The following is a 24543-nucleotide window of genomic DNA, read 5'->3' on the forward strand; positions in this document are numbered from 1 at the left end:
GGACAGTAAGGGGACCAGAGTGGCTGGAGTGGAGTGAATAAGAAAGCAGAAGGCTGGACGCAGTGGGTGGGTAGATCATGAGGTCAGGAGATCAAGACCATCCTGGCTAGCACGGTGAAACCCCATCTCTAAAAAACACAAAAAATTAGTCGGGCGTGGTGGCGGGCGCCTATAGTCCCAGCTACTGGGGAGGCTGAGGCAGGAGAATGGCGGGAACCCAGGAGGTGGAGCTTGCAGTGAGCGGAGATCGCGCCACTGCACTCCAACCTGGGCGACAAAGCGAGACTCCGTCTCAAACAAAAAAAGAAAGCAGAAGGCCGGGAGCGATGGCTCCCACCCAACACTTTGGGAGGCCGAGGCAGGCGGATCACGAGGTCAGGAGATCGAGACCATCCTGGCTAAAACGGTGAAACCCTGTCACTACTAAAAATACAAAAAAATGCGGCCGGGCGCGGTGGCTCACGCCTGTAATCCCAGCACTTTGGGAAGCTGAGACGGGAGGATCACCTGAGGTCAGAAGTTTGAGACCAGCCTTACCAACATGGAGAAACCCCGTCTCTACTAAAAAAAAAAACAGAAAATTAGCCGGATGTGGTGGCACACACCTGTAATCCCAGCTACTCAGGAGGCTGAGGCATGAGAATCGCTTGAACCTGGCAGGCAGATGTTGTGGTGAGCCGAGATCACACCATTGCACTCCAGCCTGGGCAACAAGAGCAAAACTACGTCTCAAAAAAATAATAATAATAAATAAAAATACAAAAAAATTAGCCGGGCATGGTGGCAGGTGCCTGTAGTCCCAGCCACTCGGGAGGCTGAGGCAGGAGAATGGCGTGAACCCGCGAGGCGGAGCTTGCTTGCCACGGTGAGCCAAGATGGCGCCACTGGCACTCCAGCCTGGGAGACAAAGCAAGACTCCATCTCAAAAAAATATAAAAGTAAAAATGAAAGAAAGCAGATGAGGGTGGGGAGATTATTCAGGGACTTGTGGGCTGCAGAGAATACTTTAACTTTTATTCTAAGTGAGGTGGGAGCCATGGAAGAGTCTAAGCAAAGGAGGGATGTGACCTGGCCCTGGTGTTCATAGGCGCCCTCTGGTGGCCACTCTGGGAGAAACAGGCTTAGGAGGCCAGGGCCAGAGCTGGAAGACCAGGTTGGTAGTCCGGGTGGGTGGGTGATAGTGAGGCTCTGGCCAGGCTGGGGGCCCTGGAGGAGTGAGAAATGGTTGGATTCTAGATACGATTTACAGGCAAAGCTGGCAGGGCACGGTGACTCACGCCTGTGATCCCAGCACTTTGGCTGGCCAACATGATGAAACCCTGTCTCTAAAAATACAAAAATTAATTGGGTGTACTGGGCGCCTGTAATTCAAGCTACTTGGGAGGCTGAGGCAGGAGAATCACTTGAACCCGGGAGGTGAAGGTTTCAGTGAACAAAAGTCGTGCCATTGCAATACAGCCTGGTGACAAGAGCGAAATTATGTCTCAAAAATAAAAAATAAAAATAAAAATAAAGGCAAAGCTGGTAAGATTTGCTGCTGGGTTGGTGTGGCCGCTGGGTTGATGTGATGGCCTGTGGTGGGAAGAGGAATCCACATGACTTCTTTTGGCCTCAGTACCTGGAAGGACAAAGCTAACACACAGGGTGGGGCAGATTGGGGGGCTGATTAGGAGCTGGATTTCAGGTGTGTTATGTTTGAAGCGTCTGTGAGATCTCTGCAAGGAGACATCTAAGAGGCAGTTGGCTTTCTGGGTCTACAGTTAGAGAAGGGATCCTGGCTGAATTTCTGTTTTCTTTCTTCCTTCTTCTTTTTCTTTCCTTTTCTTTCTTTTCTATTTTAGATGGGGTTTCACTCTGTAGTCGCCCAGGCTTGAGTGCAGTGGCACAATCTCACTGCAACCTCTGTCTCTCAGGTTCAAGCGGTTCTCCTGCCTCAGCCTCTGAGTAGCTGAGATTACTGGTGCCCACCACCTCGCCTGGCTAATTTTTGTTTTTAGTAGAGACGGGCTTTTACCATGTTGGCCAGGCCTGTCTTGAGCTCCTGACCTCAAATGATCCACCTACCTCTGCCTCCCAGCTGAGATTACAGGCATGAGCCCCGCCATGTCAGGCCTTTTTTTTTTTTTTTTTTTTTTTTTGAGACAGGGTCTCACTGTGTTGCCCAGGCTGGAGTGCAGTGGTGTGATCATAGCTCACGGCCTTGGCTGGACTTTTATATTCAGGACTCATCAGGAGTCTGTGTGATTAAATTAGTAAAACCTGAAGCCCAGGGGGCCTGAGAATGCTGTGGCTTGAGGGAAGAAGAACCCATGATCCTGGGACAGTGGCTGCCTCATTAATAAGTAATGCCAGGGCACTGATGTGGGTATTTCAGAGAGCAGAGTTTGGGAAGAAGTAAGCAGGGCACCATCATAAAACCTGGAAGATGGCCGGGCGCGGTGGCTCAAGCCTGTAATCCCAGCACTTTGGGAGGCCGAGGCGGGTGGATCACGAGGTCAGGAGATCGAGACCATCCTGGCTAACATGATGAAACCCCGTCTCTACTAAAAATACAAAAAACTAGCCGGGCGTGGTGGCGGGCGCCTGTAGTCCCAGCTACTCGGAGGCTGAGGCGGGAGAATGGCGTGAACCCGGGAGGTGGAGCTTGCAGTGAGCCGATAACGCGCCACTGCACTCCAGCCTGGGCGACAGAAAAAATTAGCCAAGTGTGGTGGTGTGCACCTGTAATCCCAGTTACTTGGGAGGCTGAGGCACGAGACTCCCTTGAACCAGGGAGGTGGAGGTTGCACTGATCCAAGATGGTGCCACTGCACTCCAGCCTGGGTAATGAAGTGAGACTCTGTCTCAAAGAAAAAAACAACCAAACGTGGAATAAGCTGGGCATGGTGGTTGTGGTGGAGGAGGAGGAGGAAGAGGAGAAGGAGGAGAAGGAAGAAGAAGAAATCTGTGGCCGGGCTTGATGGCTCACACCTGTAATCCCAGCACTTTGGGAGGCAGAAGCAGATGGATCAGCTGACGTCAAGAGTTCAAGACCAGCCTGGCCAACATGGTGAAACCCCCTCGCTACTAAAAATACAAAAAAATAGCTGGGCGTGGTGGTGCATGCCTGTAATCCCAGATACTTGGGAGGCCGAGGCAGGAGAATTGCTTGGGCCCTGGAGGCAGAGGTTGCAGTGAGCAGAGATCACACCATTGTACTCCAGGCTGGGTGACAGAGGGAGACTCCATCTCAAAAATAAATAAATAATTAAATAAATAAATAAATAAATAAATAAGAAACCTGCAAGAACTCCCACATTTTACTTAGGATAATGGATAATGCCTGGCAGGAGAAATCAGACTAGCAACGTTTGAATAAAAACCACTAGCAATTTATTGAGCACCTACTGTATACCAAATGCTTTAATGCCATTCTTTCATCATCATGACAACTCGATGAGATAGTCAGTCACATCTTCACTTGAAGGAAAGAATTCAGGCAGGACATTGATGACCTCTCAGGCAGTGGGGGTTGGGAAGTAGAGATGGTGGTACAGGCGGGCTGGTCCAAGAGTCTGGAAGAACTCTCGCCCCTAGCACAGCGCCAAACCCAGGCAGGCAGCGAGAGCTGGTCAAAAGTGTAGGTGGACTTTACAAAGGCACACGAGGCTTATGCAGACCGGGACACCTGCCTGTGTGCCGTGCAGGGACCTGGTTCCCTGTCCTTAGGCGGCTGGGCTCGAAGATCTTAGGCCAGATTCTCCTCCTCCTCGCCAATAGGGCTGGGCAGCCAGGGTGGCGCCGGACCCCGGGATCCGGGCATGGTCACGATGCTGAAGGGCTCGACAGGCCCAGGGATGAGGGCAACCGGTTCAGGACCCGCAGGGGGCGGAGGCTCGGGCTCCGGCAGGCCAGGATCGAGCAGCGGGTCCCCGCAGCTGCACTCCGGGGCCGCGCCTTCGGGGACAACCGCGCATGAGCAGCTGGCCCCGGTAGACGCCTCCGACACCCAGCTGTTCTTGCGGAGTAGAAAGGACAGGCGCCGGCCCAGGGGACCTCCCGCGGCCATGCCCGCGCCCGCCGGCAGGAGGCGCTGCAGGAAGTCGCCGGGCGCCTCGCCCATCGGCCCATCCAAGCCGTCCAGCCGCTGGAACTGCATGTCTTCTTTGGCCAGCCTGCGGGACCAACATTGGGCCAGCGCTGCGGCCTCGCTTCTTGTTGACAGAGCGGGGTCCCAGGCATTTCCCTGACTCCACCCATTCTTTTGTCCCACTTATCCCCAAAGAACTTTTCCCCAAAGACCTTAGCTCCTAAACCCAGAGCCTGGCCTCACCCTCTGTTGCCACTTCAACTTGGATCTCAAACCTCAGCTGTGGCTCAGCCCCATTTCCTTTTTAATTTTTTTTTTTTGTTTGTTTGTTTGGTTTTTTTTTTTGAGACGGAGTCTCGCTCTGTCGCCCAGGCTGGAGTGCAGCTCACTGCAAGCTCCGCCTCCCGGGTTCACGCCATTCTCCTGCCTCAGCCTCCCGAGTAGCTGGGACCACAGGCGCCCGCCAGCTCGCCCGGCTAGTTTTTTTTTTTTTTGTATTTTTTAGTAGAGACGGGGTTTCACTGTGTTAGCCAGGATGGTCTCGATCTCCTGACCTTGTGATCCACCCGTCTCGGCCTCCCAAAGTGCTGGGATTACAGGCTTGAGCCACCGCGCCCGGCTCCTTTTTAATTTTAATTTAATTTAATTTAATTATTTTTTTAGATGGAGTCTCGCTCTGTTGCCCAGGCTAGAGTGCAGTGGCGTGATCTCGGCTCACCACAACCTTCACCTCCTGGGTTCCTGCCTCAGCCTCCCGAGTACCTGAGACCACAGGCACGTGCCACCACACTGGCTAATTTTTGTATTTTTAGTAGAGACAGGGTTTCACTATGTCCGCCAGGCTAGTCTTGAACTCCTGACTTCGTGATCTGCCCACCTTGGCCTCCCAAAATGCTAGGATTACAGGCGTGAGCTACTGCACCCGGCCTATTTTTATTTTTTGAAATGGCGTTTTACTCTTTTTGCCCAGGCTAGAGAGCAATGGTATAATCTCGGCTCACTGCAACCTCTGCCTCCTGGGTTTAAGTGATTTTCCTGCCTCAGCCTCCCGAGTAGCTGGGATTACAGGCGTGAGTCACCAAGCCCGGCCAGTTTTGTATTTTTAGTAAAAACAGGGTTTCACTATGTTGGCCAGGCTGGTCTGAAACTCCTGACCTCAAGTGATCCACCTGCCTTGGCCTCCCAAAGTGCTGGGATTGAAGGCATTAGCCACCACGCCTGGCCTTTATTTTTATTTTTTTAGAGACAGGCTCTTGCTCTGTTGCCCGGGCTGGAGTGCAGTGGTGTCATTATGGCTCACTGTAGCCTTGAACTCCAGGACTCAAGCGATCCTCCCACCTCAGCCTCCTGAATAACTGGGACTACAGACATGCACCACCATGCTTGGCTAATTTTTTATTTTTAGTAGAGACAGGGGTCTCACTATGTTGCCCAGGCTGGGCTGGACTCCTAGGCTTGCTCAAAGGATCCTCCCGCCTCAGCCTCCCAAAGTACTGGGATTATAGGCGTGAGCCACTGCTCCTGGCCTCAGCCCTCATCGCCTTTGGAATCACCTCTGACCTGTCTGATCCTCACTGACCTCAGCCCTTAGCTCCGTCCCCAGTCAGTGGCCTGGTCTCAGACCTTGACCTTGCCCCCTGACTCCTATCTTAGCTTCTTCCCTTATCACAGTCCTGAGACTTTCGATCTTATCCCCATCTCTAGAATTGAGTCCCCTTAACCTTTTCAAGCCATAAGCCCTGCCCACCCAACTGGCTCACGTGATGTCGAAGGTGGAGCCCTGGAAGGAAGGTTGCCGCAGCTGGAAGACAGTAGCTGCTGTGTAAGGGGCGCGAGCCTCCGCCGCATCCCAGTACAAGTCCTTCTCCAGCACAGCCAGGTCATCATACATCTCGTCCACTGCCAGCATGGACACCTACAGGTGCAAACACACAGGGTAAAGTGGGGGCAGGGCAATCCGCCAGGACCACAGAGGGAAGTATGGTTTGGGGCGAGACCCGGCAAGACTTGGCAGGGGTGGGACCAGAACCCTGTTGGGCACCCCGGGATGGTCGCCACCTGGAAGTCTCACCTGGAACCTGAGTCTTACCTGGAAGTTTCGATCGATCAGAAAGTTGGTCTCAAAGTCATCGTCGTCCTCTCCGAAGGGGTTGATGAGCTGCTCAGCTACCTGAGAGGAGAGGGAGGAGTTAGGTGGAAACTTGGGAACCCCGGCCGGGCGCGGTGGCTCAAGCCTGTAATCCCAGCACTTTGGGAGGCCGAGACGGGCGGATCACGAGGTCAGGAGATCGAGACCAGCCTGGCTAACACGGTGAAACCCCGTCTCTACCAAAAAAAAATACAAAAAACTAGCCGGGCGAGGTGGCGGGCGCCTGTAGTCCCAGCTACTCGGGAGGCTGAGGCAGGAGAATGGCGTAGACCCAGGAGGCGGAGCTTGCAGTGAGCTGAGATCCAGCCACTGCACTCCAGCCTGGGCGACAGAGCAAGACTCCGACTCAAAAAAAAAAAAAAAAAACTTGGGAACCCCATGTCCGCCCCACCCACGAAATTCCAGGCTGGATCACCCACCTACCTTGAGCCAGCCAGCGTAGAAGAAGAACTGCAAGAGGGTGAAGATGGGCACACACAGGTCTAGGTCATGGTCTTTGTAACCCTGAGCCGGGTCCAGGAACTGGCGACCAATGAGGCAAGCCAGGAAGTAGCTGTACAGTGCGATGGTCACCACCTGGGCAGGGCGGGGCAGGGCTCAAGGGGGTCCTTGAGGGCCAAGGCTAGGATTGGGCATCATTATGATGGGGGTCTTAGCTAGTTCTCAGTTTCCCCTTGGAAACCATGCATCAGGGCCACTGACACTGAATATAAACAGAGGCACGATGAGGTTACCTGCGTGTAGACGAGGGGTACGCTAATCCAGTCATAGTGAAAGAGCATTCCACATTTGCCCCGAAACACATTCAGCTCCTGGGGGTGGATACAGGTCATGAGGAGGCCTGAACAGTGAGCTTACACAGGGATATTAAGTGTGGGTACCTGGGATGGAGGTGGGTGGGAATTGGGAGTGTGCTTTGGGGGTTTCAGGGAGGGCATTTGGTGGTGAGTGTGCACCTGGATGTGGGACCATGCACCCAGGGGTTGTACATCAAGGGCGTTGGAATCTGCCCCATGGAGGTAAGTGTGCACGTGGTTAGGGTGTTTGAAATCGGTTTCGTGGGGGATGCATGGCGGGCCGCCGTGGACACAGCTCCAGGGGTACAATTTCCCTGGTATTCTATATGAATGACCTCCTGGTGGGCCCACCTCGAGCAGCAGCTTAAGGGCGCTGTTGTCGCGGATGCGGCCCTCGCGCCGCGCCTGCGCCGCCAGGTTGGAGAACCAGACGCAGGGGACCCAGTACTTGTTGTAGGACGAGTTCAGGTTTTCGAACTTCTTGCGCTCCTCGCGGGTCATAAACCCTGGAGGAAAGAGGTCAGAGATAGCTAGCCCCTTGCCCCCCTCCACCGGGTCCTTGCCCGGTCTCTGCCCTGCCTCTGGCTGAGTACTCACCAGCCTCCACCACGTGGTCTATGGTGGGAAAGCGCTTGAACACCGCGGTGCTGACAGAGCGCAGGATGAGCACGGCCGAGAGCCCTGCGTAGCGCATGAGTGTACGCCGGTAGAGGCGGCCGCGGTCGTCGCGTCCGTGCACGGTGCCCGCCACCACGCACATGAGCGCGTCGGGCAGCGGCATGCATAGGTACTGGCTCCACCAGCGGTTCACCACCAGCGTCACATAGAAGCCTGCGGGAGAGCGGAATGGGGGCTCAGTGGGGACACCAGGGCCAGGGGTTTGGGGGCCCAGGTTGTGGGAGAAGGGACAACATAAGGTCTGCATCAGGGAAACCCAAGCATGCTGGCCAACCTCACTACGCTTGGGCTGGGAAGTTGGGGGTCCAGCCCTGAGGTCAGAAAGGCCAGTTGCCGGGCGCGGTGGCTCACGCCTGTAATCCCAGCTCCTTGGGAGGCCGAGGAGGACGTATCACGAGGTCAGGAGTTCGAGACCAGCCTGGCCAGCATGGTGAAACTCCGTCTCTACTAAAAATACAAAAATTAGCCGGGTATGGTGGTGCACCTGTAGTCTTAGCTATTCGGGAGGCTGAGGCAGGAGAATCACTTGAACCCGGGAGGTAGAGGTTGCAGTGAGCTGAGATCGCACCATTGCACTCCAGCCTGGGCAACAGAGCGAGACTCTGTCTCAAAAAAAAAAAAAAAAAAAAAAAGGAGGCAGAAAGGCAGAGCAGCCCTTTAGGTCACTGGCTACTTGGGAGTCACCTCAGATGTGACATTGGGATCCCAGTATGGGGACAGAGGCACAGAGCCGATGTTAGGGGCATGTGGGCAGACTGTCGCTTGTTGTGAATGCATAGGGAGCTAAAACAAGGGAAGAGGGGTCTGGTTTGTGGGGGTGTACATCAGGGACACCTGGTCAAGCTTGTTGCAATAGCCATACCCAGCTCCTGAACCAGGAACTTCTGAAGGGGTTGGGGACAGGGTCTACATCAGGGAGCCTTGGGCAGGCTTGGGTCACATGTGGTTCCTAGGGGGCCAGGACTTGTCAGAGAAATGCCCCCAGGCTGGAATCGAGAGGATGAAGTCCTATAGGGTCCCTGGAGGGTTAGGGGTTTGTCCCCACTAGTAACACAACAGACACTGGTGAGAATCCCCAGGGTGACCAGGAATAAGCCCTGTGGGCGAGATGGAGCTCTCTTGGGGGCACCTCAGGAGGCACTGTGACCCCAGGTGACACCCCAGGTCTCAGAGTGTAGGGTCACATCTGGCATCTTCATCATATGGATCCAAAAATGGGGGGGGTACTGTGGGGGTTGGATTTGAGGCAGGAGTCTCAGAGGGGCAGGAATGGGGGCTCCTCAAAAGGCCTGAAGGGATATGGGTTTCTCAGGGACATGGGAACAGGGGATTTGGGGGCTGGACCGCACCAAGCACGAAGGAGACAGGGATGAGGCTGGCATACTGGTCACAGTAAATGACAAGCTTCTCGAAGTAGCGCTTCTGCCCTTCGGTCAGCACAAAGCTGCGGGATAGAGATGAGGGGTCACAGGTCACAGGGGTGACTCCATCCCCAGCTTCAGATCTCTCTTGCTGTGCCCCTCACCCTGGCTTCTTTTATAATAGCTGCCCCCGGCTGGGTGCTGTGGGTCACGCCTGTAATTCCAGCACTTTGGGAGGCCGAGGCAGGAGGATCACTTGAGGTCAGAAGTTTGAGACCAGCCTGGCCAACATGGTGAAACCCCGTCTCTACCAAAAGTACAAAAAAATTAGTCAGGCGTGGTGGCTGGCACCCGTAATCCTAGCTACTGGGGAGGCTGAGGCAGGAGAATCGCTTGAACCTGGGAGGTGGAGGTGGCAGTGAGATGAGATTATGCCACTGCACTCCAGCCTGGGTGACAGAGCGAGACTCCATCTCAATTTAAAAAAATTTATATGTATATATATAATAATAAAAATTATATATTATATTATATTGTATATTATATATAGTATATATTATACATATAGATATATACCAGCCAGGCGCGGTGGCTCACGCCTGTAATCCCAGCACTTTGGGAGGCCGGAGGTGGGCGGATCACAAGGTCAGGAGATCGAGACCACGGTGAAACCCCGTCTCTACTAAAAATACAAAAAATTAGCCGGGCGTGGTGGCGGGCGCCTGTAGTCCCAGCTACTCAGGAGGCTGAGGCAGGAGAATGGCGTGAACCTGGGAGGCGGAGCTTGCAGTGAGCCGAGATCGCGCCACTGCACTCCAGCCTGGGTGACAGAGTGAGACTCCGTCTCAAAAAAAAAACAAAAAAAACCAATATAGATATATACCTATATATGTATAATTATATATGTGTATATATATGTGTGTGTGTATATGTGTGTATATATCTATATTATATATATAAAATAGCTGCCCCCCTCCCCTAGCACATGAGCACCCTGGGGCAGCCTCACCGGTAGGCAGCACTCAGCGCCATGTAGAACCCGAGGAAGCAGAGCAGCTCTCGCCACAGGAGTTTGTAGATGCTCCCACGCCACAGCAGCAGCAGCTGGGAGAAGCCACCGAAGCGGGCATTCGCCACTCGGGCTGTGTAGGTGACGGTCATCGTGGCACCCGGCAGGTGTGGCCAAGGGAGAGGGGGTGGCCCGGGTGGGGGCTGCGGCTGGGGGTGAAGAGGTGCGGGGATAACTGAGCACAGGGATTCCACCCATGTTCCGGCCGGCCACCCCTTCAGTCCTGACCCTTGCCTGAGTTGCCTTCTCCTCCCAGCTTTACTCAGTCTAGTCCAGCCCCCAGTGCCACTCCCTGAGTGGCAGGGAGTGTGTGTCTCAGGCTGTCCCCTTCCCTAGACTCCTGGCCCCAGGCGCTGGTACCTGCCGTCCCCCACCACCAAGACCCTTGAGTCCCTGCAGTCAGCTCCTGAGTCACCCTTTCCCCGATCCCTTTCACTTAGAGGCCACCTGTAGCATCCCCCACTCCGCGAGTCCCCAGCGCCTGAGTTTCTAGGTTCTCAAGGCTCCACCTCCCCCAAATTCTCTCCCTCAGCCCCTATTTCTGTCTCCCCCTTTTCCACTTCCCCAGCTCAAAGTCTTGACCCATTCCACTCCCTGCACTCCCTCTGAAGCCCTGTCCCTAAGCCTCCGGGTCCCCTAGCCCCCCTGCCCCAGCCTGTCCACCTTCCGCTTAATGGCCCTGGCTCCCCCTACTCCCTTTTCCTCCCGGATCCTCCTTGACCTTTCCTCTCTCCATTCCCCTCCAGCCTTCCAAGCCCTCCACTCCCCACCCCGGGAGGACTCCGGATGCATTCCTGCCCGCAGGTTCCCTATTCCCTCAGGGCCCCCTATTTCCCCAAGCCTGGGCTCATCTCACCTGTGTTGAAGGTGGCCGGTGCAGGGACCCACAGGGACAGGGATGGAATGGGCGGGTGGCTTTGGCGTTGGGTGGGGCTGGGGAGTGGGTGTGCCCCCCTTTCCTGGTTCTCCTCCCTCGGCTGGGCTGCAGCTTCAGAACTTTGTTTGGAGTCCCACAAGTTTGTTACCTGGCACTGGGGGAGAAATCCGCCTTGTCCTCCTTTGCCCCTCCCTATTCCCCTCCCAGTCACTCAGTGGCAGGTCGTAAGGATCTGGAACCCAGAGGCTGGGGGAGGAAGCAGGGATGGTGGACACACACACACTGCTCAGTGAGGCTGGGTCACTCCACAGTCACCTGTAATCACAGTGTCACAGAGATGCACGCAGAAACACACATCATAATTCCAGACACAAATCCAGCTGCTCTTAAGACAACCTCAGCCAGGCACAATGGCTCACGCTTGTAATTTTAGCACTTTGGGAGGCTTAGGTGGGAGGATCACTTGAGCCACGAGTTCAAGACCAGCCTGGGCAACATAGTGAGATCCCCATCTCTATTGAAAAAATGAAAAGACAGTCTCACATAACTATGGTGACTCAGAGGGGCAGTACACACTGTCACAGAACCTTCCAGAGTCACACAAGGTACACCTACCTCAACCCCCCTGCCCCCATCATGCATATATAAGGCAGGTGGACCCTGACATACTAGGCTCTCCCCTCTCACACACACAGTGCTACCAACGGTCTGGATTCCCTCATGATCATACCGTGTAACAAAGACACTCACACAACCAGCCAAGCACAGACCCCACCCAGACCTCAGAATGCCTTCACACACACAGTCATACACCACTGCAAGGAGGTTTTATTCCTGATCTCCTCTGTGCAAAGATACACTCATGATCACACACCAAATGAAAAACCCTTTCCTCAGTGTGGTGGCACACAACCCCAGGCTCAGAGAGGGGCCTGAGGTTCACCAATCTTGCAAAGACACACACAACAGCCACCCCTGTCTCAAGGGTACCCTAGCTATCACCGCTGTTGAAACTCACCACCATTTGCACACCAATATGTGAAGGCAACCCCCTTTCCAACGCTCCCTCCCGGCGGCATGCCCATACCCACACACACAGGTCTCAGATACTCTCAGCGTTGCCACGGACACACAAGCTTAGGGACACAAAACTTTGTCCTGCATTTGGCATGGATTCTGGGCAGATGTTCATTCTTCACAGACACACCTGTAAAGGGGACACTCCCAGGCTGTTACAGAGAGTACCCACTCCCCCTCCATTGTCCAGCTTGGAGGACATTAACACACAGATTGGTGTGGGAGGGGCAGACGCTTGGGGGTAAAACCCTGGGACGGGCATCCTAGAGTGCTCAGGAGCCCCTCGTGCATTCTGCATAGCCCCGCCCGAGGTTCCAAGCCTGGCAGGCTGGGACACCGTGTTCCCAGACTGGCAGATGTTCACCCTGCCCGGGGTAATTAGGAACCCGCCTGGGCTGGCCACCCTGTGACCCATGCCTTCGCTGTCCAGCTGCCGGACAGCCCATAAATGGGGGCGAGGGGGCAGCTGGGGCGGTGTCGTCAGCTGCGGAACCTGGCAAGGCGGTGGCAGGCTCGGTGCTGACGAGCTCAGTTCTCGACCAGCAGCCCCCACTCCCTAGGAAGTGTCCTTGCACTCACTGAAGCCGGCTCCTCCTTTTCATCCTCCCTCCCCCAGCTCACCCGCATCCCCACACACTTCCGACTGCTGAATTCCCGCAGGGGCTGGGGGCAGGCTTCCTGGGCTAGTTGATATGCTTACTAATTGTGACAACGAAAAATAACAAACATTTCTTGGGATTTCCTGTCTGGTGCTGGTATAAATGCCTTGTGCGTTTCATCTCATGGAATCCTTACAGGCATGCTAAGTTGGTCAGCTTACTATCCAAGTAGGGAAACTGAGGCTCCGATGTCACAATCTCATCTTGTTCGTAGCACAGCTGGGATTTGGAACCTGGAAGTTTGGCGCGGAACCGGCTGTACCATCGTGTTTGTTTACACATGCCATCCCAACAGGCCCACACCTGTTTGTGCACACCCCAGGGAGTTGGAGTGACAAGTCTAGGCTCCTGGTGGGGTTCCCCTTATACACACACCCTGGCACACCCAGGCTCTGGGTGTGCACGGTCTGAACACTTTTTTTTTGAGACAGAGTCTCACTCTGTTGCCCAGGCCAGAGTGCAATGGCGCAATCTTGGCTCAGTGCAACTTCCGCCTCCCAGGTTCAAGTGATTCTCTTGCCTCAGCCTCCCAAGTAGCAGGGATTATAGGCGGACACCACCAAGCCTGGCTAATTTTTGTGTTTTTAGTACAAAGTAGTTGGAGGCTGGCCTCCAACTCCTGACCTCGTGATCCGCCTGCCTCGGCCTCCCAAAGTGCTGGGATTACACGCGTGAGCCATCACGCCCAGACCTGAACACCACTTTCTTTTTTTTTTTTTTTTGAGACAGTATCTTACTCTGTCTTGGCTCACTGCAACCTCTGCCTCCGGGGTTCAAGCGATTCTCCCACCTCAGCCTCCAGAGCAGCTGGGACTACAGGCACCCCAACATCATGCCCGACTAATTTTTGTATTTTAAGTAGAGATGAGGTTTCGCCATGTTGGCCAGGCTGGTGTTGAACTTCTGGCGTCAAGTGATGCACCCACTTCAGCCTCCCAAAGTGCTGGGATTACAGGTGTAAGGCACTGTGCCCGGCCTGAACACCACTTTGACTCGTGTGTGTCCTCAGGAACCCCCTTTCTGTCCCCCCTTGCCAGCTCTGGCTTGGAACTTGCAAACTCTCAAGGTCATGCCCCATTCTGAGTCTCCCAAGTGGGGACAATAGCAGTGCAGGCAGCGGCAGAGGGAGAAGTGAAGGGCAGGGGATACGGGGGTCCACTAGGTGCCTTCCAGGCTTGTGTGCCCACAGCCTGAGACCGCTCTGGAGTCAGGATGAGACTTCAGGAGCCCCTCCAGCCCAAGTCCTCTGTCACCCTGCCCAGTAACCAGCCCCCTTGCTGCAGCCCTTTGCTGGGAGGGGCTGATGCCATCCCATGGGGGCAGGAATTGGGGGGTGGAGACTGTTAATCCCCAGTCTGGCAGGCCTGGCCTCTCCCCAGGGCGCCCACTAATTCCCAAACCAAACAGCAGGCAGCGCTGGGCCCACTGCCGGCCTAATCCGCTCCCCACCAGCCTGGGGCTGGCCAAGGGGCCTCCCAGTTCCCACACTCTGAGCCTCCAAGGAAGTGGGCAAATGCCTCTGCGTTCCATTCCAGGCTTCACAGCCCCAGCAGGGACACCTAGGGATACCTTAACCCATACAGAATGAGACAAAGGTATCTCTCACCCAAGACACCCTCCTTCCAAAGTTGCCACAATGAACATGCATCTCTATTAGGTCTCTGTTGTGAATGGGCCCCTGTAGATGTGACACTTCTTTGCAGCGCACAATCTGTGCAACTGTACATAAAGGTGCTTGCCTTCACCTCCCAATGTCAACAAATATAGCAGTTTAAGATCATTTTATTGAAGAGCAAGAGGTGGGAGAGGTAGGAGGCAACTACAGCTCCCCACCAGCCCCACCAGGGGGAATGGACCCCTCCCTGCCTCCTGCCCAAGTGGCTCCCCCTGTATTATAGGGGGGACTTTGTGCAAACTCTGCCCCGAGGGGGTGGGGAGGGTAGAGGGTGAGTGTGAAATGGCAGCGGTTGGGGCTGGCAGCTGTGCTACTGGGCACTGGGGGGCTTATAGGGCTCCAGGAGGAGGGCTGAGAAGGTGTTGACCTTGTCTGCCCCCCGCACCTCATGGGGTAACAGCGGCAGCTTCACGATGTGGAAGTCTTCATACAGGTCCTCCATCTGCAGCCAGGGCAGAGGGTAGAAGGCAGTGGTCAGGGGGCAGGAAGGCAGAGACAGTGTGGATCAATAGAAGGGGTTAAGCTAGGAAGCTTCCAGGGTCAGGGAGAGAATATAGGGCAGGAGCTTAAGGTGTCATAAGTGGGAGTTGGGTTAGTATAGCCAGAGATCACTGGGCTAGACCACCTGCTCTCCAGGGTCACAGGGATCTAGGCCAGGCCAGCCACAGTCCTCTATGGCCAGAATAAGGGTGAAGGATCTGAAATGTGGGGGCAAAGGGCAGGAGGCTAGGCCAGAGGGCCAGAAGGTGGAGCAAAAGGTCAGAGAATAAAGGGGCAGAAGTGCCTCTGCTGAGCCAGTGCTGGGTGGGTGGGCACACCTGGTCCAGATACTTGGCCTGGATCTTGTGGCGGGCCTCACACATCTTGCAGGGCTTCTCGGGGTCAGGGAAGACGAGCTGGTTGACAATGATATTGTGCGTGTCGATCTTGCACTTGGCCAGCTCCTGGATCAGCCTCTCTGTCTCATACAGGGACAGGAACTCGGCAATGCATACGCAGATGAAAGTTGTCTGCTCCTACAGGGCACAAGAGAGGATAGTGAGGGGCGGGTTCTGCCACGGTCCTCAGCCCCCAGGCCTCTCACTGCCAGCCAGACCACCACTTACAGGGTCCTTGAACTGCTCGCTGACTGAGCGGATGACGGGCAGAGTCTCCTCTAGCTTGGAGGCCAGCTGGTCTGCGTTCATGTCCCCCAGGCCCAGCATGTTGCACATCTGCAGGGGGGATGTGGGAGGACTCATAGCTTACCTGGGGCTCATTAAACCTCCTGGGTTGGGGGTTCACTAAACACCAGAGGGATGACTCCTGATACCTCCCAGCGGTTAAAGGCTCAGGCCCGTGAGCAGATTCCTGGGGTTGGTCAAATACCAGCTTTGCCATTTCTTTCTTCTTTTCTTGGAATGGAGTCTCGCTCTGTTGCCCAGGCTGGAGTGCAGTGGCGTGATCTTGGCTCTCTGCAACCTCCGCCTCCCGGGTTCAAGCGATTCTCCTGCCTCAGCCTCCCAAGTAGCTGGGATTACAGGCACGGGCCACCATGCCCGGCTAATTTTTGTATTTTTAGTACAGGTGGGGTTTCACCATTTTTGGCCAGGCTGGTCTTGAACTCCTGACCTCAGGCGATCCACCCGCCTTGGCCTTGCGAAGTGTTAGGATTACAGGCGTGAGCCAATGCCACCGGCCTCAGCCTTGCCATTTCTAGGGAACTATGGCTAAGGGGCTTGACCTTCTGGAGCCTCAGTTTCCCCATCTCTAAACTTTACCTCCCAGACCTGTTGTACCAGATGAGCTGATGCATATAATGTGTTCAGAACAGTGTCTGGCACGCAGTAAGTGCCCAGTGTTACCACCTGAGGCACAGGTCCTCACAGGGTACACACATGCACATATACCATGGTGGCTGGTGCTGGTGGTGTGAAGCACTGTGGGGGCTTTGGGGTTGTCATCGTAATAATAAGCCACGGGGGTTGGGCACAGTGGCTCATGCCTGTAATCCCAGCACTTTGGGAGGTCGAGGTGGGTGTACTGCTTGAGGCTAGGAGTTCAAGACCAGCTCGGGCAACATGGCAAAACCCTGTCTCTACAAAAAATACAAAAATTAGCTGGGCATGGTGGTACACATCTGCTAAGTACATGTCTGCTAAGTACCCCCAGCTACTTGGGAGGCTGTGGCACGAGAATCACTTGAACCCAGGAGGTGGAGGTTGCAATGAGCCGAGATTGCACCACTGCACTCCAGCCTGGGTGACAGAGCAAGACTCTGTCTCAAAAAAAAAAAAAAAAGTAATAATAATAATAATAATAACAACCCATGGGGCACTCTCATGATCTCCATTTGCAAGACAAGGAAGTTGAGGCCCAGAGAGGTGAAGTGATTTGCTTGAGGTCACACAGCAGTTGGGTCACACGGTGAGTGCAGAGGGTTTGAAGGCAGGTTGCCTGGTTCTGAAATGTGCTTTCTGGCTCTGTCTAGGGTATTTAGTGGGCAGGGGCAGGGACACTGAGTCCTCCCCCTGCGGGGGAGGAAAGACAGCTCCCTCCCATGCCCTCCAGGGAGAATTCCAGAGAGAGAAGGGGTGGGAAGGAAAGGGAATTGTTAGTAGGTGTCTGAGGGTCTAGGGGCCTGGGCCTACTCCCACTCCCGGCTGCCTGGATGGTGCAGGTGGGGGCCCCCGCCGCCTGCCTGTGAGATGAAAGGGCTGATCTGGTTCTTGATCTGCATAAGTCGGCCCAGGCCCCGCTCCACGATGGTGGGGAAGTTGAGCAGCCTCAGCGTGTGGCCCGTGGGTGCCGTGTCAAACACCACCACCGAGAAGTTCATGCCCTTCACCAGCCTGAGGGGAGACAGGGGTCAGGCCCTCTGTGTCCACTCTTCCCCTTCCCCAGGCAGCCCCCACCCCTGCTGGCTGGGCCTGACCTCATGACCTCGGCATAGCTCATGGCCTCATCGATGCCGGGAAATGCGCTCATGGCCTCCTGCATCATCTTCTTGCCCATGCTCAGCATGTTGTCTTCCTCGAAGAACTCGTCAGGCAGCTCCGCCACGCCCAGGCTGGGGTCAATCTCCTGGGGGCCAAAGGGATGAGACAGAGGTTGCTGCTACTGCTGGGGGAGCCTTCCTACCTGGGCACAGGGCCAGGGGAAGCCTTCTTACCTGGGCACAGGGCCAGAGGGAGCCTGTGGCGGGCTCTGACCACAGGCGTTTCATTAGGTCACAGCTGGGGGGACCCTGAGGTAGCACTTAGGGTTTTGTATGGTTGCATAAAGGGTGAAAAACAACGGGAAAATTGCAAGCTGTGGCCAGGGCCCTCGAAGGGAAGCCAAAACCCACTGCGGGCCATTTACATTGCTACTCCCCACTTGTAACCGGCCACTTGCGACCCCAGATACTCCCGTGAATGGGCCATGACCTCTTCCAGATCATCCATCCCTCCACTGAGAGATTCCTTGACCACCCTAAATAACAGCACAGATCCACTGACATCCCCTGCCCTGCCTTCCTTTCTCCTTAAGGTTTAGTCCTTAGGAGCTGGGCAGGATAGCTCACGCCTATAGTCCCAGGCACTCAGGATAATGAGATGGGAGGATCGCTTGAACCCAGGAGTTGGACATCAGCCTGGGCAATATAACAAGACACATCTGAAAAAAGAAAAATTAGCCCTTCCTCACATCCCTCATGATTCCCTTATCATGTTTATCATCTGTCTCCAGAGCAGATGGAGGGGCATCCCCTCAAGGGCAAGGGTTTTACCATCTAGCTCACTGCTGTGTCCTCAGCACTTAGCATGAACAGTGCCTGGCACAGAGGTCGTCAATATGTATGCAGAATCCGGCCAGGCACAGTAGCTCACGCCTGTAATTCCAGTCCTTTGGGAGGTGGAGACGGACAGATCACCTGAGGTCGGGAGTTGGAGACCAGCTTGGTCAACATGGTGAAACCCTGTCTCTACTAAAAATACAAAAATTAGCCAGGCATAGTGGCGGACGCCTATAATCTTAGCTACTCTGGAGATTGAGGCAAGGGAATCGCTTGAACCCGGCAGACGGAGGTTACAGTGGGCCGAGGTCACACCATTGCACTCCAGCCTGGGTGACAGAGTGAGACTCTGTGTCAAAAAACAAACAACAAAACAAAACACAAACATGTATGTAGAATCTATAAAGGGATAACCACGGCTGGGGTCTCTGGCCAGTCTCAGACTCAATGCCTCCCTCTTTTTTTTTTTTTCTGAGATGGAGTTTTGCTCTGGTTGCCTAGGCTGGAGTGTAGTGGCATGATCTTGGCTCACCGCAACCTCCGCCTTGTGGATTCAAGTGATTCTCCTGCCTCAGCCTCCCAAGTAGCTCAGACTACAGGCATGCCCCACCATGCCGGGCTAATTTTTTGTATATATATATATTTTTTGAGATGGAGTTTCACTCTTGTTGTCCAGGCTGGACAATGGTAAAATCTCAGCTCACGGCGACCTCCGCCTTCTGGGTTCAAGCGATTCTCCTGCCTCAGCCTCCAAAGTAGCTGGGATTACAGGCATGCGCCACCACCCCAGCTAATTTTGTATTTTTAGTAGAGACGGGGTTTCTCCATGTTGGTAAGGCTGGTCTTGAACACCCAGCCTCAGGTGATCCGCCCACCTCAGCCTCCTAAAGTGCTGGGATTACAGGTGGGGCCACCATGGCCGGCCAATGCCTCCCTCTTCATCCTCCTCCTTTGTCACCTCTTCTTGGTGACTTCATGGGTCCCATGGGGAAGGACCCAACTCGCTGGCCTTAGGGGTCATTCCCTCTTGGGGAGCTTGCCCACTCATCACTACACCCTAGTACCACTCTCTGACCGCAACCTCCTCTTATGCCTCACGTATTCTAAGCCTCTTTGGGCCACTTTATCCCCTCACCTGGCCCCTGTAAATTGTCAGTGTTCCTCTTGGCTGGCACCCTTATCCAGCCCAGCTTCCATAGGTTCCCTCTGCAAACACTCCCTTTCCCCCTGCTGTTGGCAAAATCCCCCTACTCTGGTTACTTGCAGCGTTTTTTTTTTCTTTCTTTTAGAGATAGCGTCTTGGCTGGGCGTGGTAGCTCACATGTGTAATCCCAGCATATTAGGAGGCCAAGCTGGGCAGATCATTTGAGGTCAGGAAATTGAAAACAGCACGGCCAACATCGTGAAACCCCATCTCTACTAAAAAGAAATACAGGCCAGGTGCGGTGGTTCACGCCTGTAATCCCAACACTTTGGGAGGCCGAGGTGGGCGGATCACGAGGTCAGGAGATCGAGACCATCCTGGCTGACACAGTGAAACATGAACAGTGCCTGGCACAGAAGTCGTCAACATGTATGCAGAATCCAGCCAGGCACGGTAGCTCACGCCTGTAATTCCAGTCCTTTGGGAGGTGGAGACGGACAGATCACCTGAGGTTGGGAGTTCAAGACCAGCTTGGCCAACATGGTGAAACCCTGTCTCTACTAAAAATACAAAAAATTAGCCGGGCGTGGTGGCGGGCGCCTGTAGTCCCAGCTACTTAGGAGGCTGAGGCAGGAGAATCACTTGAAATCGGGAGGGAGAGGTTGCAGTGAACCGAGATTGCGCCACTGCACTGCAGCCTGGGCAACAGAGTAAGACTGTCTCAAAAAACAAAAAACAAAGCAAAAAAAAAAAACCCCCCCCCAAAAAAAACAAAACAACAACAATAAAAAAATTAGCTGGATGTGGTGGCGGGCACCTGTAATCACAGCTACTTGGGAGGCTGAGGCAGGAGAATCGCTTAAACTCAGGAGGTGGGGGTTGCAGTGAGCTGAGATCACACCACTGCACTCCAGCGTGGGTGACAGAGTGAAACTCAGTCTCAAAAAAAAAAAAAAAAAGAGATAGCATCTCACACATAGCTCATTGCAGCCTCAAACTCCTAGGCTCAAACGATCCTCCTGCCTCAACCTACTGACTTACTGGGACTATAGGCACACACCACCATGCCCAGCTAATTTTGTTTAACTCCTGGCCTCCCTCAAGTGATCCTCCTGTCTCAGTCTCTGCAAGCACTGAAATTATAAGTGTGGCTTTCTAGCTCTTTAGTATCACTGCACTTGAGGGTCTGAACACTCCTGAAGAGTATTTCCATCTTGCTCCCTACCCTTTTGTTTTTCTTTTTTTGGAAATGGAATCTCACTCTGTTGCCCAGGCTGGAGTGCAGTGGTGCAATCTCGACTCACTGCAACCTCTGCCTCCCGGGTTCAAGCAATTCTTTGCCTCAGCCTCCCAAGTTTCTGGGATTATAAGCGTCTGACACCAGGCCTAGCTAATTTTTGTATTTTTAGTATAGACGGAGTTTCACCACCTTGGCCAGGCTGGTCTTTTAACTCCTGACCTCGTGATCCACCCTCCTCAGCCTCCCAAAGTGCTGGGATTACAGGCGTGAGCCACCGCGCCCGGCCCTTGCTCCTCTCTTCTGAACACAAATCTCCAATGGACACTTGGTGATCCAGACAATTCTGGTTCCCTCTGCTACCTTAAGAAGCGTTTATGTGGCATTTTCTCCCTCCTCAAACTTCTATCCCATTCACTGCTGAGGCCCTTGCCCGTTCCTTGGTGAGAAAGAGAAGCCATTGGCTGCCAACACCCTCATCTCCGCTGAGGAAGTGCCCCAATTCCTCCTGTTTCCCTCCCAGTCCTTGACCCTGGCAGCACCCAAGTCCTGGGTCTGTATACTGGATGGAGCTCATCCCACCTGAGGACTGTCCTCTACCAGCATCCTCACTCTGCAGCATCTCTTTATTTTATTTTTTATTTCTTTATTTTTTTTGAGATGGAGTCTTGCTCTGTCGTTCAGGCTGTAATGCAGTGGTGCCATCTCAGCTCACTGCAAGCTCTGTGTCCCGGGTTCACGCCATTCTCCTGCCTCAGCCTCCCGAGTAGCTGGGACTACAGGTGCCTGCCACCATGCCTGGCTAGTTTATTTATTTATTTATTTTTGAGATGGAATCTCACTGTCGCCCAGGCTGGAATGCAGTGGCACGATCTCGGCTCATTGCAACCTCTGCCCCTCCGAGTTCAAGCGATTCTTCTGCCTCAGCCTCCCAAGTAGCTGGGATTACAGGCGCCTGCCACTGTGCCCGGCTAACACCTGGCTAATTTTTGTACTTTTTTTTCTTTTTTTGTGAGACTGAGTCTTGCTCTGCTGCCCAGACTGGAGTGCAGTGGTGCGATCTTGGCTCACTGCAAGCTCTGCCTCCAAGGTTCACGCCATTCTCCTGCCTCAGCCTCCTGAGTAGCTGGGACTACAGGTGCCCGCCACCGCACCCGGCTATTTTTTTGTATTTTCACTAGAGATGGGGTTTCACTGCGTTAGCCAAGATGGTCTCGATCTCCTGACCTCGTGATCCACCTGTCTCGGCCTCCCAAAGTGCTGGGATTACAGGCATGAGCCACCGCGTCCGGCCTTTATTTTGTTTTTTGAGACAGATTCTCCCTCTGTCACCCAGGCTGGAGTACAGTGGCGCGATTTCGGCTCTCTGCAAGCTCCGCCTCCCAGGTTCATGTCATTCTCCTGACTCAGCCTCCGGAGCAGCTGGGACTATAGATGCCTGCCACCATGCCCAGGCAATTTTTTTTGTATTTTTAGTAAAGATGGGGTTTCACCGTGTTAGCCAGGATGGTCTGGATATCCTGACCTTGTGATCCACCCGCCTGGGACTCCCAAAGTGCTGGGATGACAGGAGTGAGCCACCGTGCCCAGCATTTTTTTTTTTTTTGAGACGTGGTAAAACCTCGTCTCTACTAAAAATACAGAAATACAAAAATTAGCTGGGCATGGTGGTAGGCACCTATAATCCCAGTTACTCTGGAGGCTGACGCAGGAGAATCTCTGTCTCCTGGGTTCAAGTGATTTTCCTGCCTTAGCCTCATGAGTAGTTGGTATTACAGGCACCTGCCATCGTGCCCAGCTGTTTTATTTTTTTATTTTTTTATTTTTTTGAGACAGAGTCTCGCTCTGTAGCCCGGGCTGGAGTGCAGTGGCCGAATCTCAGCTCACTGCAAGCTCCGCCTCCCAGGTTTACGCCATTCTCCTGCCTCAGCCTCCCGAGTAGCTGGGACTACAGGCGCCCGCCACCTCGCCCGGCTAGTTTTTTGTATTTTTTAGTAGAGACGGGGTTTCAGGGTGTTTGCCAGGATGGTCTCGATCTCCTGACCTCGTGATCCACCCGTCTCGGCCTCCCAAAGTGCTGGGATTACAGGCTTGAGCCACCGCGCCTGGCCTTGTTTTATATTTTTAGTAGAGACAGGGTTTCACCATATTGGCCAGGCTGGTCTCGAACTCCTAACCTCAAGTGATCCGCCCACCTTGGCTTCTCAAAGTGCTAGGATTACAGGCGTGAGCCACGATGCCCAGCCCTCACACAGCTTTAAATGCCAACCTTGGGACAGTGACTTCCAAATGAATGCCAACCTCCTCTGGGCTCCAGACTCACATAAACAAGCTATTGTCATGATGTTTCCACTTGGATTTCCAGTGGGCACCTCAGATTCACTGCGGAGAAAATGAAATTCTTGATTTGTCCATTCTACACCTACTCCTTTCCTAGTTTTCCCCATCCTAGCTGCTTAGAGAGACAAGAAAGACATGTAATCAATTCATTTCTTTCTCTCACCCATTACAACCAAGTAATCTCACTGGCTTACTTCCAAAATACATCCCTAGTGCGATGTGGTGGCTCATGCCTGTAATCTCAGCACTGTGGGAGGCCGAGGCGGTCAGATCATTTGAGGTCAGGACTTCAAGCCCAGCCTGGCCAACATGGTGAAAATCTGTCTCTACTAAAAATACAAAATTAACAGGCAGTGGTGGGGCATGCCTGTAATGCCAGCTACTCAATAGGTTGAGGCATGAGAATTGCTTGAACCTGGGAGGTGGAGGTTGCAGTGAGCCTAGATCGGGTCACTGCACTCCAGCCTGGGAGACACAGGATTCCTGAGTGTTTAAAAAAAAAGAAAAAAATCTCAAATCTGACTATTTCTCCCCCAGCCTTCTGCCTCCACCAGAGTCCAGGATGTTGTCATCTCTCAACTGGTTACATCCCCAATCTCCTTGTTAGTTTCCCTGCTTCTACACTGACTGACAATTAAATCTCCACCTGGCCATCAGAGGGTACTTTTCAAACATGAATTTGGCCACGACACTGCCCTGCTTAAAACAAACAGCTTCCCATTGAACCTGGAGTCAATGCCAAACTTCTTACCGTGGCCCATAAGGTACCACACTTGGTGGCTCTGATTGGTCTCTCCAACTTCTTCTTCCCCTACCCTGGCTCAATAAGCTTTAGGCACTCTGGTGTGCTTCCCGCTCTGCAATTCCTCATTGGTTCTCTTGTGAGTATGTTGAGGAAGGGGTGAAATAGGAGAGACACAGGATAAAGAGTGGATAGGACATGGTGGCTGCTGGTGTGTGCACACAGGAAAGGCTGGAAGAGGCCTTTCCCAGAAGTGGGGGCTAAGCCCTGCTCCACTCACCATAGCAAAGAGGTTGTCATAGCCTTTGACCTTAGTAGGCACCTTTGAGAACTTCTGGTCAAAAGCATCTGAGATGTTGTGAGCTGGGTCTGTGGAGATGATCAGCACACTCTCACGCCCCTTGGAGAGCTGGACTGCCAGACTGCAGCTGGGTAAAGGAAAAGTAAAAAGACAGGGGATGAGGGGTTGGGCTCTGTTCCCTGGGTCTGCAAGGGTAGTGGTAGTTTCCCTGGAGCAGGTGACCCGGATCAGCAGGGGCCTTGAGAGGAGAGTATGGGTTACGGTGGGATTGGGCCTCAATCCCTACAAAGGAACCCTCTCTGATTTATCTACTGACCCTTCTATGTGGACTAGAGAGATAAGGTTCAAATGACTGAGTATGTCTGGCCTAGTGCCTGCTGCTTCTTTGCTGGGCACACAGTGGCATGGCCCAGCTGTCCAGCCAGCATAGCTTGACTCCGTGCTCCCTTCTTTAATAAGCTAAGGGATCCCTTGAACTCCCTGGTAAGCACAGGATGGTTCGGTCCACTTGTCCAGGATAATCTGCCGCATGGACACCTCCTGCCTGTAGCTGCCTGGGACAGTCTGATCATGTGCCCTCTCCCTCGCTTTCCACCCTCACTCTCGCCTTGGAC

The 24543-nt window shown here is 53.8% G+C and overlaps 4 protein-coding genes across 5 annotated transcripts in view; 1 reads left to right on the forward strand and 3 right to left on the reverse strand.

Moving 5' to 3' along the window:
• RNASEH2A (ribonuclease H2 subunit A) overlaps positions 1-24543 on the reverse strand; it is a 239428-nt gene that overhangs the window by 52990 nt on the left and 161895 nt on the right. The gene's annotated exons all lie outside the window — the stretch shown is intronic.
• Positions 1-24543, forward strand: part of TRIR (telomerase RNA component interacting RNase) — a 48318-nt gene that overhangs the window by 16391 nt on the left and 7384 nt on the right. The window contains exon 1 of one of the 2 annotated variants that reach the window (XM_050770881.1): positions 10291-10294. The exons of the other annotated variant lie outside the window; for it this stretch is intronic. The gene's annotated coding sequence lies outside the window, so the exon portion shown is untranslated. Of the gene's footprint in view, positions 1-10290; positions 10295-24543 lie in introns of those variants that run through there. 2 annotated transcript variants of the gene reach the window in all.
• On the reverse strand, positions 3363-11118 carry BEST2 (bestrophin 2). Its single transcript, XM_050770453.1, has 10 exons — positions 10980-11118; positions 10064-10266; positions 9043-9137; positions 7613-7846; positions 7367-7521; positions 6953-7030; positions 6642-6794; positions 6159-6239; positions 5830-5984; positions 3363-4154 (listed from the first exon to the last, which is right to left on the reverse strand). The coding sequence occupies exons 2-10, from the start codon at positions 10213-10215 to the stop codon at positions 3728-3730; spliced, it is 1530 nt and encodes a 509-aa protein (XP_050626410.1). The 5' UTR covers positions 10216-10266; positions 10980-11118; the 3' UTR covers positions 3363-3727.
• Positions 14503-24543, reverse strand: part of GET3 (guided entry of tail-anchored proteins factor 3, ATPase) — a 422808-nt gene continuing 412767 nt past the window's right edge. Inside the window, exons 3-8 of the mRNA XM_050770638.1 lie at positions 23909-24056; positions 17326-17474; positions 17092-17242; positions 15518-15625; positions 15230-15427; positions 14503-14853 (exon numbers count right to left, since the gene is read on the reverse strand). Coding sequence (XP_050626595.1) covers positions 14722-14853; positions 15230-15427; positions 15518-15625; positions 17092-17242; positions 17326-17474; positions 23909-24056 — 886 coding nt within the window. The 3' untranslated portion in view covers positions 14503-14721. The remainder of the gene's footprint in view (positions 14854-15229; positions 15428-15517; positions 15626-17091; positions 17243-17325; positions 17475-23908; positions 24057-24543) is intronic.

This window comes from Macaca thibetana, chromosome 19, assembly GCF_024542745.1.
Source record: "Macaca thibetana thibetana isolate TM-01 chromosome 19, ASM2454274v1, whole genome shotgun sequence".
In the NCBI taxonomy this organism is placed as follows: Eukaryota; Metazoa; Chordata; class Mammalia; order Primates; family Cercopithecidae; genus Macaca; species Macaca thibetana.

Coding starts and splice junctions, on each gene's coding strand:
- BEST2 (XM_050770453.1), bottom strand. CDS start 10,215: ATGACCGTCACCTACACAGCCCGAGTGGCGAATGCCCGCTTCGGTGGC. Junction 7,031..7,366: donor CCCTTAAGCTGCTGCTCGAG/GTGGGCCCACCA, acceptor ATCCACCCCCAG/GAGCTGAATGTGTTTCGGGG. Junction 5,985..6,158: donor TGATCGATCGAAACTTCCAG/GTAAGACTCAGG, acceptor TTGCACCTGTAG/GTGTCCATGCTGGCAGTGGA.